This window comes from Eptatretus burgeri, chromosome 12 (genome assembly GCF_056783735.1).
Source record: "Eptatretus burgeri isolate ZD-2024b chromosome 12, Ebu_testis_v1, whole genome shotgun sequence".
NCBI lineage: Eukaryota > Metazoa > Chordata > Myxini > Myxiniformes > Myxinidae > Eptatretus > Eptatretus burgeri.
Genome location: NC_140972.1, coordinates 43659714 through 43673631, shown reverse-complemented (window position 1 = coordinate 43673631; position 13918 = coordinate 43659714). Strand labels below are relative to the sequence as shown.

Here is a 13918-nt window from a genome sequence, read left to right as displayed (position 1 = left end):
TGTGGGTGAAGGGAGTGTTCTCTTGCATTGCAGTTACTTATGTAAACGTGATCCATAATGATGTTAGAGGAAATTAAATATTTGCCACAATGTTTCTCAAACAATATCTAATATTCCAATTTAACATGACAAATATACAAAGTCCTCACATTCATGAAAACACATCTTTCCTTGCTAGAAAAATGACAAAGTGCAGAGTCAAATTTTCAGGAAAAACTGGGATAACAGTCCATTATTTTCGAGAAGAGTCAGTCCAATTCACCGTTTTGCATAAATGGTCTCCCGGCACAATCAAGCTCCATTACACATCGATGAAATAACAGCAATAAGAAGGGCACTCAGTAGAGTGCATACCTCCACCACATAATGTCTGATCAACGAGAACATATTAGGCCCAATACATTTTTGAAATATCATGCTGGACAGTACTATAATTGTTTTTGGCACAATCTATCAATGATGAAGAATCACTTTAAAAATTAAATAATTATTGAATACACATCTGGATTTGGATCTTCACCAACATCGAATCAATTCGTCTTTGCCACACACACATGTCCACCGAGTGTCATCCGAATCCGTTCACAACTTTTTGAGACATAGTGTTATATATCATGTTTAGCCCCATCTCTTAATGGTGAAGAATCGCTTAAAAAATTCTCGTAGTCAGATCTGGATTTGGATCTCCACCAAAATCTAATCAGTTTGTCCTTGTCAAACACCTAACCTGCCCACAAAATTTCATCCGAATCTATCCACAACTTTTTGAGATATCCTGCACACAGACAGACAAATAGACAGACAGAAAGGGGTGAAAAATGTAACCTCCTTCACCTTCGGTAGTGGAGGTAATAATACTCAAATTTGAACAAATGCTTCTGTGATGTCTTATGGGATGCTTTGTCAAAGTGATCTCAATTTTTTTATTCCAAGCACAGAACAAGGACATTATCCCAATCTGCACGATTATCCTTCTTTAATGCCTCAAACATGGACAGGTCTCTCGGACAAATTCTCAACACAGGCATACAAGTAAGGGGAAGCTGGCCAAGGCACAGTTAACTGGGCATTTTGACAGCGATACATGTTTATTACTATCCTGTGAAGGAAACTTCACCAAATAAACAAACAAAAGCAAGGTGATATATTAGTGAAGGCATTTTTTTTTCTTCTGTGTGCTGTTGTGTTTTAGACTGCATTAGCAGCCGTATGCACGCGTTACATGATTACAAGCTACGGAACAACATTACAATGACAAACCTACCAATCTGCATTAGTGTCTCCTCCATGCTGCTTGTCGCGGTGACCATGGCCACAGACGCCCCCAAGGGGTCACTGTCCGGGAATTGCACAGGTGGAGGGACCAGTCTCTTCTCGCTCAAGCCTAAATGTGCAGCTAACAAATCAAAATCTTCTTGACCAGTTAGTTGAACATCTTCACAGATATCCAAGAGATCCCAATCATCTGTGACAGACATAAAGTTGCAAGATTATTTTTTACATCATTACTCATGCTTGTGAAAGCCTTCTGCAGAAAAGGACTTCATAGATCCTATGTCATGAAACTAGCAATCAATAAATGTCACGTGCACAAGGTCATATGCATGCATTAAAAAAAAAATCAGACCAGATTTTACTGACAAACAGAGGAGAGTTGTTATTCGGGGACTGTGGATTTATACAAAGCAGATGACAAGTATCTTGAATTGCTTACCAATATATTTATTGCATTCCTAAAGCCGACTCTCCTCCAAAAAAATAAATAACAATAGGTCAGCCATTTAATAGATTCTGGCCTTCTTCATTGCTTTACACTTAGTTTTGAATCTCCTATTCAGTAGTAGATGTCAGTTGTGTTCAATTCCAATACAAGAGGATTACTGAGTGAATGAAAATAAAAAAAAAACCAAAACAAAGGGAAAGAGAAAGAGAGGGTGAGAGAAATAAAATAAAATATAAAGTAGAATTTGATGGAATGGGTCAATGGATATGCATCTGCCCACGTTAGATGTCAACCCCCTGTTATGTTTGATCTCAATTAAAGCTCAGGCAAAAAATTAAAGGTCACCTGAGACAGAGACAGAGAGCGAGAGAAAGAGAAAGAGAAAGAGAAAGAGAAAGAGACAGAGAGCGAGAGAAAGAGAAAGAGAAAGAGAAAGAGACAGAGAGCGAGAGAAAGAGAAAGAGAAAGAGAAAGAGACAGAGAGCGAGAGAAAGAGAAAGAGAAAGAGAAAGAGAAAGAGAAAGAGAAAGAGAAAGAGAAAGAGAAAGAGAAAGAGAAAGAGAAAGAGAAAGGGAAAGAGAAAGGGAAAGAGAAAGGGAAAGGGAAAGGGAAAGAGAAAGAGAAAGAGAAAGAGAGAGAAAGAGAGAGAAAGAGAGAGAAAGAAAGAGACGGAGAGAGGGAGAGGGAGAGGGCGACGGAGACGGAGACGGAGACGGAGACGGAGACGGAGACCGAGACGGCGACGGAGAAGGAGACGGAGAGGGAGACGGAGAGGGAGACGGAGACGGAGACGGAGACGGAGACGGAGACGGAGACGGAGACGGAGACGGAGACGGAGACGGAGACGGAGACGGAGACGGAGACGGAGACGGAGACGGAGACGGAGACGGAGACGGAGACGGAGACGGAGAGAGACGGAGCGAGACGGAGCGAGACGGAGAGAGACGGAGAGAGACGGAGAGAGAGAGAGAGGGAGAGAGAGAGAGACGGAGAGAGAGAGAGACGGAGAGAGAGAGAGAGAGAGAGAGAGAGAGAGAGAGAGAAGTTGAAGAGAGACAACATCCAATGCTTCTAATCCGGGTTATGGTCTGCAAAAATGGTTTTCAAAGGGCACATGACCATTGATCTTTTACCTGTGAATCTAAAATTAAAACAGTTCATCTTTGAACAGAATTACAGTTTGATTATGTCATGTTTGGTCAAAATCCCTTCAGTGGTTCACAAGTTATCACAGTCACGGAAATCTGCTAACTAAAGGTCACATGACCTTTGGCACCAAAAACTTAGCAGTAAATATTTGTGTTATAGTACATATTTGTATCAAGTGTGGTAAAAATCTTTTTGGTGGTTCACAGGTTATCGTGGCAATGAAAATCTGCTACTTCAATATAAAGGTCACATGACCTTTGGCCTTTGACCCATAAATCTAATCAGTTCATCTTTGCATCAGAATACACCAATGTACCAACATTAGTTTAAAAAAAAATCCCTTCAGCGGTTCACAAGTTATCTCGGTACCAAAATCATCATGCACGGATGCACAATGCGAAAACATAATGCCCCCAGCAGGGGAGGCATACAAACTAGAAAATATAATTCGATGCAAATGCGTCAATGGATATGCCTCCACCCACATTACATGTCGACCCACTGTTACATTTGATCTCAATTAAAGGTGACATGAAAAATTAAGTGGGACAGGAGAGAGGGTGAAAGAGAAAAGAGACACAAGTGGATGAAAGACAACATCATATCGTCACCCTCGTAACAAAAGTGCCAAAGACATTTTTTCCAGTTTTTGAGATTTTCTGCCTAAGTCATCTATAGCCATGACATAATCATAATAACGAGTAACAAGATTTGTGTTTCATTTAGCTTCCATTAATAACTCTGTGCACAAGAAATAGTGAAAAAATATTCGTTGATTAAGAATTGCTGCAGTTTTTTGTTTTTCTCAAAACTGGAAAAAATTACTTCGGCACCTTTGTTACGAGGGTAACTATATGCTTTTAACTCGAGTTATGGTCCGCAAAATGATTTTCAATGGGGAACATGATCTTAGGCCTTTGCCCAGTTTCACCCAAAATTGTATCAGTTCATCTTTGTATTACAGCCCATACTTCTGCAATATTTGGTTGAAATTTCAACAGTGGTTCACATGTTATTCTGACAAAAAATGATAATGGACATGTGGAAGCACAGACAACAGAAAAATATAATTCATGCGGCCTTCGTCTGAGGAGGCATAAAAATCCACCATTTTATCAGTATGTACAATACGAGAAGGCACTTCATATACATGGATTCCTTCTTATTATTTTTTTTCTAAACAGTTGGTTTTAGAAACACAAGCATGCACACTTACCTTCATAAACACTTTCCTGTTTGCTGATGAGGTCCATGACTCTGCCTTTACTGCTGTGAAAATACAGTTAATAGTTTGCAATCCCCATCCAGCTGAAACTCATTTGTGTACATCAACATTTCAAACCATTAAATAGGTGGAAATATACCTAAGAAAATACATAAAATAATTTAGAGTTATACTGTATCTACATTGTAAAGCATCTTCAACGTCTGCAATTGCATCAATCTAAAACCTTGATCTTAAAGAAAAATAACAATTCAGAAAGATGTGCATAGTAAGATTTCTAACTGTGGCCTAAGAGGTGTTTAACATGTTTTGGATGGCCTTGACCTTGACCTGTAACTAACTTTGACCACATTTTATAAACATATAGTGCACATTCATACAAATAAGATGGTTAGGTTTCAATTTGACATTTTGAATATTGAGGAAGGGTAATAATAAATTCACAAAAGTCCTATTTGATAATGGGGTGAAATTGTTGTCATGAAAACCGATGACACATCAAAATTGGTAAATTAATCGTTCTGTTTTTTGGTGAACCAATTTAGTAAACCAATATGCAAATGTTCCAACTATCAGTGCAGCCACCCTCCGAGTGGGTGAGGCTGTGCATTATTTGGTGAAAAAAGTATATTTCTGTATCGAATATATATATATATATATATATATATATATATATATATATATATATATATATATATATATATATATATATATATATATATATATATATATAGCTCATTCTAACAACTGACGCACTGACAAATAGTAAAGATTGGTACTGGGTGACGTAGAAAGCTCAAATTTTGCATGCCGGTGGATATCAAAGCTGATACACCGACAAAAATCACAGAACCATCGGAAAACATCCGTCAATGAAAATATATACAAATGAAAATAAATTAATTAATAATCAAATGCAAGTGAGTGACCCGAGACAATGGGGGAGGCACTGTAATTTTGTGTGCCAATGGACATTGAAGCCAATACATCAGGAAATATCACAGAACCGTCGGAAAGCATCCATAAATGAAAATATAAATAAATGAAAAAAGAAAATGAAAATAAATAAATTTAAAATCAAATGTAGGTGAGCAACCCGAGACAACGGGGGACACGGTTCATTATTGCTTACAATGTATCAGCATACCCTGCTAGTATTGAAATAAGACTAGATGTTTACGTGGTGTGCATCTTGGCATCAATATATGCATGGCAAGACCTCAGATTAAGCCTCAGAGCATTGCAGGAAAATCACATTTTAACAGCCACTTTGACAGATGTAACATTATAACTCTGCAAATCAAGCAAATTCCCTTTACAAAAAGGTATAACACCTTTGTTATGTTAATCAGTACAATACATGCTATTGAAACATAACACAGACACATGTAAAATTAGACACGCATACCTCCGCCCCACAATGCCTGATCCCCAAAAACATATCAGGCCCAATACATTTTTGAGATATCGTGCTATATATCGTTTTTGGCCCTATCTCTCAATGATGAATAATAATCACTTAAAAAATTATAGTAGCTGGATCCCGATCCGGATCTTCACCAAAATCTAATCAGTTCGTCCTTGTCACACACCTAACATGCCCACCAAATTTCATCTGGATCCATCCACAACTTTTAGAGATATCCTGCATAAAAAGACAAACAGACAGACAGACAGACGTGAAAACAACCTCCTTCCATCAGCGGTGGCAGATGTAATAACCTGGTCTGGCAGATGTTTGTGTGGTGTTCTGGAATATAACACCACATGAATGAATCTAGTTTGGAAATAAATGACTGTTCTTGATTGTCTGAAACATAACATAACCTCCTTGATAAAATGATGAAATGAAAGACCAAGAAGGAACCTGCAGAAGTAAAGAGCAAAGATAGAGTCATCAGGAGGAACCTGGATAGGATTTGGGTTTCAGCTGTGACTCCACAACCCTCAAACCCATCCAGGCATAGCCAAGTGAGCCTTACAGAAAAATTTCTGCAAAAATTCACTTCTCCTTAGAGAGGTCGATAAAGAAACTGTGGAATATAGAGTAAAAGATAAAAGATAAAAGAGAAGAAAAAGCATGAATTAGAATGAACAAAAAGAATAGTGAAAAAAAAAAAATAGGAATAAATGTGAAAGGAACAAAGACGTCAGGAAGAACCCAGACAGATATATTTCAGCAGTTACTCCCCAGGCTCAAACACAGCAACATGTACAAGCTACCAGAGGTCTGTCAGCATTTGAAAACATAACCTCCTTTATCTTTGGTGATGGAGGTAACTAGAACAGCACTCAGTAGAGAGCATAATTCTGCCAGGCTGAACACTTTACTTTTTGTATCCCACTGATAGGCTGGATCTGCATCCGGACCTTGACCAAAATCTAATCGGCTTGTTCTTGTCACCTACCCAAACTCATCCACCGAGTTTTGTCATAACCTGTCCACAACATTTTGAAATATCATGCTATATATCGTTTTTGGCCCGATCTCTAAATGGTGAAGAATCACGGATCCAGATTATCGTATTCGGATCGGATCTTCACCAAAATCTAAACAATTTGTCCTTGTCACACACCCAACCGAGCCACCAAGTTTCGGCCAAATCCGTCCATAACTTTTTGAGCTATCCTGCTCACAGACAGACAGACAGACAAACAAACAGAAAGACAAACAGACAGGCAGATAAATAGACATAGCGGTGAAGCCATAACCTCCATCCACCTTCGCTGGTGGAGATAATTACATTTATTGCCTATATCTCTCTACTTCTTTGTTTGTGAACCTTGAGCCCTGTATTAAGTAAAAACTCCAATGCGTGTTGCGCAAGACAAATGCCTTCATAATAAAAGTTGGACAAAATTTTAATTTGCATGTTCAAATGATTCTCAACAATTTTTTCAAACAAAAAGTAACAAAATGTCAAACATACGTCCCAAAATGCCAAAAAAGGCTCCACCCCAACACTACTCCCCAAGCCCTCATCCCTTCCCCCCCAACAAATTAAAACGAAATATCTGCGATCGCAGAGCAATTGTCAAGGGTAACCCTCCCTTGGCACCCTCGATCAAATGATGGCCATTTTTTCGAACCACAACATCACTTTGACCTTCAACATTTAGGAATAGAGTATAAATTAAGAAAATGTGTCCACATCTTCAATATATCCATAAAATTCAACATGATGAAGATCGGAGGAAAATTATTCAAGTTATGTTCAAAAAAGTGTTTTTAGTTAATTAGGTCACAACCCCAAAAAGTCGGTCAAGGATAGTAATCAAATATCAGGTGCACAAATTCAGTACAGTGCACTATTATAATGCAAGAACATTTTGGAAAGGCAAGCAGTCTTTAAGATTCCACTTTGTAAATATTGAGCAATGACAAAAAAAAAAGATTTTTTTTTTCAGACTACCAGTTCAAATTGACCTTTAACCTGGAGGGGTATGATGTAAATTACATGTAACTATGCTTTTCTCGAGGCACAGTTTAGTGGCGAGGCTATTGAGGGAGGGCAATTATATTCCAATCGGAGAAAAATTAGTCGAGTTATGGTGGAAAATGTATTCTATAATTAGGTCATGACCTTAAAATTAGGTCAAGGTCAAAAAGTCAACCCCAAGTACTTTTTATTCCCATTATTGGTGCAAAATTTCATTCCGAAAGTCCCAGCCGGTTCTGAGATACAGCTTGGACATTGGAAGAAAAAACAAAGTACTCCGAGGAATCTAATTTCGTACTCCTAGGGATCGAAGAAACTCTGAAGTACCATTAAATATTGGCGGCACTAATTGTGGAAACAAACACAACAGGTATAAACCTCCCCCTATCCTTGAGGGGAGGTTTAATTGCAGGTTTTACTAAAGTATAAATACAATCATTGGGAGAAAGACTTCCTATGCATACCTGGTAACTGAGGGGAGACATTTATTCTTTAAAGCCAGGTACTTGGTGCGACATCTACTGCACAGCAAATAGTATGGGTTCCCTGTACCACAATCGCCACCAAACCAGCCATCGACGTATGAGCCATTGCTGCGGTAACCCTGCCGCTCTGAGCTGCCTCCACAACCCGGGTGGTGATGCCGCATATGCTGGTTAAAATTTCGTGTCGCCGTGTCACAAAGCTCACAAACCACCTCTTCTGGCTCATCCATCTCACGCACGTGCTGACGCACAACATGGATGAGACAACACAACTTGCATAAGAATTATGTTAAGAAAAAAATAAAACAATCAGGTTGATTAGTTGAAAGCATGGTGCATTGTTAGTGGGCACAATCAGTAAAATCACTTCAAACTCAAAATGGTCATGAAAAATATTTCAATCGTAAATAAATACCAAATGAGCAAATTCAAACTGTATTAACTTATTTTCAGTGAGTGTCACATATTTTTCCTCCAATCACATGCCAGGATAGATGACTTGCTCAATTTTGTTGCATTTGATTAATGAACAACATTGAGACTATCTGATCAGACTGTACAGGAGAAATGTACAAACTAACAAAAGAAAAAGAAAAACTTACCAAAATATCAAGAGCAGATAAATAATTGTGAATAAAAAAACTACTACATTCAAAAGACAAAGCAAGAGGAGGTTTTTGAGAGGAGGTTTCAGAAATAGAAGGCTGAAGGTTTGACTTTATGTGAAAAAAGGAGAGCTTAAAACCGCCATGGTCATTCACAGGCCAATGGGGTTAAGTTAGTACCCAGTGCAAGGAAATTAGAAGCAAAAAGCAGTCAAACACTGCAAGCACACACCCATGTTGGCCAATCCAGTACCTCCGGGAACCACATGCCCAGGAGCTCACTCTCACTGGCCAGTTCCTGCCCAAACATGTCTTCAATAGTTTCCTCATCAAGGCTCAGATCCAGTTCCTCATCCACAATCATGTCATAGAGAGCACGAGGGTCTCCCCGCTGGGTTGCACTCGTATCGTTTGACACACCAGCAGCTTCACCTCTTTCAACAGTCGAACCTGAACCTCCTCCAGCCTCTGCTTCAACTCCACAATTTCCTGTTCCCTGACCTGCTCCATTGTTGTTCCCAACACTGTCTGTTTGTTGGCCATGTGTAGACCGATACATGCCTGCAAATGAGACACACCCAATGATGTCAATTATATTTGGCTGAAATCACCCGGCTTACGTCAAATCTTTTTTCAATTTTTTTTTTTTTTTAATACATGTAAGAGGCTCATGGAAGAGTTATGACATAGAACAAAATCAAGAGAGAGAGAGAGAGAGAGAGAGAGAGAGAGAGAGAGAGAGAGAGAGAGAGAGAGAGAGAGAGAGAGAGAGAGAGAGAGAGAGAGAGAGAGAGAGAGAGAGAGAGAGAGAGAGAGAGAGAGAGAGAGAGAGAGAGAGAGAGAGAAAGAAGAGAATGAGAATGAGAAAGAACGAGAACGAGAGTGAGAGTGACAGTGAGAGTGAGAAGAGGAGGAAAGAGACAGAGAAAGAGACAGAGACAGAGAAAGAGACAGAGACAGAGAAAGAGACAGAGACAGAGACAGAGAAAGAGAAAGAGACAGAGAAAGAGAGAGAAAGAGACAGAGAAAGAGACAGAGAAAGAGAAAGAGACAGAGAAAGAGGCAGAGAAAGAGGCAGAGAAAGAGGCAGAGAAAGAGGCAGAGAAAGAATCAGAGAAAGAGACAGAGACAGAGAAAGAGACAGAGAAAGAGACAGAGATAGAGACAGAGATAGAGACAGAGGTAGAGACAGAGATAGAGACAGAGATAGAGACAGAGATAGAGACAGAGATAGAGACAGAGATAGAGACAGAGATAGAGACAGAGATAGAGACAGAGATAGAGACAGAGATAGAGACAGAGATAGAGACAGAGATAGAGACAGAGATAGAGACAGAGATAGAGACAGAGATAGAGACAGAGAAAGAGACAGAGAAAGAGACAGAGAAAGAGACAGAGAAAGAGACAGAGAAAGAGACAGAGAAAGAGACAGAGAAAGAGACAGAGAAAGAGACAGAGAAAGAGACAGAGAAAGAGACAGAGAAAGAGACAGAGAAAGAGACAGAGAAAGAGAGAGAAAGAGACAGAGAAAGAGACAGAGAAAGAGACAGAGAAAGAGACAGAGAAAGAGACAGAGAAAGAGACAGAGAAAGAGACAGAGAAAAGATTTTGAAGCAAACACAAAATTGAGGTATTCGGCTTTATCATGATCGAAGTCAGCTGTGGTGCCATTTGAAGTAAGGGATGGGATGGAAGGGTAGCATACACAGAAATGGACTTGACAAGGTGCCACTCGGTTTTAGAGGAGGGAGACAATTTTGAAAGTTAATTCTTGAGAATGGACAGATGTTGTTTTCTGGCTCTCTTGAGGGTCGACACAGACTTGTTGCGGACTTTGTGAAATGATCTGAGGTTGCCTTTGGTTGGATTTGTCTTCAAGTAGGAGAATGCAAGTTGTATTAAGAGTAACTGCCTCACCACAGGAGTCAGAGGACCAAGAGTGGGAGGATGGGTAAGATAACTGAAGAAGAGATGGGATTAATCTGTGCATAAGAGAGCAGGTTTCTGTGGAAGAATTCCCAGGCTGAATCAATATTAGTGGCAGTGGATATAGGAAACCAGTCCTGAAATGTGATGGCTGCTTGCAATCCCTGCCAGTTTGCTTGAGTGAAATGCCAGACTCATCAGCACAGAGGCTGTTCCCTGAGAATGGCTAGAGAGATGTTGACCTTCACGAGCACATGATCAGAAGAGCCAAATATGGCAGAAGCCGAGCAAGATACATTGGCGGAGAAGTTGGTTATCACCACATCCAGGAAGGAAGATTAGCCATTGGGAGAAATTTGGGTGCGAAAGTATGCAGATTGAGTCAGAACCATGGAGTCACAAAAGTCCTTTGCAGAAGTGCCATGGCTGGTGAGAGAGGTACCAACACCCAGCTAATTCGCATGGTGACAATTGAAGCCACCACATATGAAGAAGAAAGAGTTGGGATGAGTGATTAAAAGTTGCTCCATGTCATCTGAGAGAGATGTAGATGGAGTCATCAATGTTGGGAGGACAGTACAACACACAGTCAAACGAGGTGAGAACAGAGGAGAAGTCACAGCCAGAGGTACTCCTGGGGTTTTGGAGGTGTAAGAGCAGTAAATGGAGTGAGAAATTGAATTTTTCATGTAAAGCGTGACTCTGCCACCCGGATGGGATTCGTTTTGATCAAACTGGAGGAGACAAAAGTCAGGAAGTGACACGAAGGAGTTAGGGACGTCCTGTGGGAGGAAGGATTCAATTAAACAGATTATGTCCGGTTTATCGGCAGTGGCCTGGATTGAGAAATTTGTCAGGTTTCAACGGAGACCTCGGATGTTTTAGGACCACACCGTAAGGGACAGGGGGAGAGGAGCTGCTGACAGGACATAGGAATGTTGAAAGGAGCAAGGAGAGGGTGTATGTGGGGGAAGCCGGGGGGGGTGGGGAGTTGGCAAATCCGTGGGGGGCATGGGTGAAGCTGGGAGGGGGAGGAGTGGGGGGGGGAGTTGAGAGGTGCAGCACGAGGTTGAAGTTGAGAGAGAAGAACGAGGGGGGAGCAGAAGGTGGGGATGGTACTGATGTGGGTGGAGAGCTTTGACACCATGAATGGACATGAAGGGGAAATGTTTGTCGTGTGTGTTAAGACTTTACAAAATTGATGCCTCAGAATTCCCAGACTGGATAACCTGCGACAGGCTTCATAGCTGGGGTGGTGGGAATATTGCAAAGAAGTGTATATTAAATTAATGTAGATATTAAATTTGGGAATATTGCAAAGAAGATAGAGTGTAGGAAAATAAGAGTGGAGTTTTAATTTTTTTTATTCATTCTGATGGTTGTTGTTCTTTGGAGTTGGGTTGTGTTGCTGTTCTTTGCTTTAAATATTTCCCCTTAGTTACATATGCCATCCTTATGAAAAGTAACAAATGTTTATTCACAAAAAAAATCTGATAATATCAATTATCATCTCGTAAACATTCTCCCACGACTGACTGATTTTGAAATCCATGATTGCATTCAGCATAATGTCTCATTTCTTCGTTAACTCGCTTATCCCCACAGCATCCTCATTTTGTGTTTCGTTCCAGTCATTCTACCTTGGACGTTATAACTTCTGACCTGACAATTGTAGAATGCCAGACAAGGTAAAGGCTTGTTCTTCTTCTTTTTTCCCCATTCTTTCAAAAAAATCCTCCATTGGTGTTGATGTCTTTTTTTTTTTGTTTGTTGAGCATTTATCAACATCAAAGAATTATATACTGTAAATGGATCTGCTAAGGGTCACACTTCTCTATCACTTCAAAATTGCCAGGTGTTCTTATCCTTTGTCATTCCCATTTCAGTGACCCACCAACAACAGTATAATTTTGTTTTTATCTCACTAGAAACACCCACTCCCCATAAGAGCGGCCAGAGGGTGAGGGAGAGGGGGATTCATGTGTATGTGCACACCGTGCGGACGGAGGTGTGTTAATGTTATTATTATTTGCATTATTATTCTTTAACATCCAAAATTATTCCCACGTTATTATGGGGTTGGCCGGGGGAAGCTTGGACCAAATCATTTACGGACCAGCTGGCCAGGTCTGACGTTCGACTGAGGTGAGGGCAGGGATTTGTAATTTGTTCAGGGTGCCAGTGAGAGCTTGCCTACTCTTTGTGGATAACACCATGGGATCTTGAATGTCCACCAAGTAATTCTGGAAGATGGGACATCCAGTTTAACATCCGTATGAGGGATGGCACATACATTGATGACTCACCCTGCTATGAAACACCTGGATAACAGTTTATAGCTGGGCCGAAAGTTGAACCAATGCTGGACAGCTTTGAGGTGAGTGTGCATACCTTGAGGCCATCCTGCCAGCCCCCATGTTAATACTGCAGTATTATTATTAACTAGCTGAAACCCCGTCACAGACGGATTCTGTTCCATGAGCCCAATATGACAACCAGTGGCATCTCTTGTAAGAGCCGGATCCCAGTCGATGTACTCCATGGCCTTACCTAATGAGGCCTACAAAACGTCCTTGTACATGACATTTTTGGTGTACACTACTCCTTGTGAAGAAGTCCCCTGATTTGTGCACGTGTCTACTTTGACGTACAAACACCGTGTCAAAACTTCTCAGGTCACAGTACCGAGAAAAACGTGACGCGACCGCTAGGAGGAGCACAAAATTGGTCCTTCAGTATTAATATATAGATATTGTCGTTATGCCATTATCATCGGACATAAATGATGATGAAAACTCCAACTTGGATGACATACAGTAGAGGCTGGAGTCAGGATTGGAGGAAGATGTATCAACAACCTAAGGTATGCTGATATTCTGTTGGCAGAAAGTAAACGGGACTTGATGAAACTGCTGCAGACAGTGAAGAAGTGAAGTGAAAAAGGTAGCTTTTATTTGAACCTTAAAACGACAAATATTTTCAACTGGGAAGATCCATTTGTTCAGACTTGGAGATGATCAGGTGGAAATAGTGGAAAGTTTCACCTTCCTGGCTTTTAACAATGAAGTAAGTGGAGAATGTGGATGAGAAATTCATAGACGGTTAACATTGGGTAGAGCAACAATGTCAGGATTGAAAAAGATCTAGAAAGACGAAGATGTGACAAAACAAACCAAGAGGAAGTGGGGTGAATGCTCTGGTACTTCCATTTACAATGTATGGATGCGAGTCATGGACAGAGAAAAAGAGATAAAGGAAGAAGATGGACAGTTTGGAAATCTGGTGTTCAAAACAACTGTTAAAAATACCATGAACTGCAAGAAGAACAAACGAATCGGTGCTTGAAGTAATTAGAGCACCATGTG

The 13918-nt window shown here is 40.3% G+C and overlaps 1 protein-coding gene across 8 annotated transcripts in view; it reads right to left on the bottom strand.

The window, feature by feature from the left end:
- Nucleotides 1-13918, bottom strand: part of HERC1 (HECT and RLD domain containing E3 ubiquitin protein ligase family member 1) — a 964782-nt gene that overhangs the window by 719325 nt on the left and 231539 nt on the right. For 6 of the 8 annotated variants that reach the window (XM_085850311.1, XM_085850307.1, XM_085850304.1 and 3 more), the window contains 4 exons: nucleotides 8860-9188; nucleotides 8002-8264; nucleotides 4089-4141; nucleotides 1265-1465 (listed from right to left, as the gene is read on the bottom strand). In XM_085850311.1, coding sequence (XP_085706437.1) covers nucleotides 1265-1465; nucleotides 4089-4141; nucleotides 8002-8264; nucleotides 8860-9188 — 846 coding nt within the window. The remainder of the gene's footprint in view (nucleotides 1-1264; nucleotides 1466-4088; nucleotides 4142-8001; nucleotides 8265-8859; nucleotides 9189-13918) is intronic. The other 2 variants (XM_085850306.1, XM_085850308.1) reach the window with 2 other exon arrangements.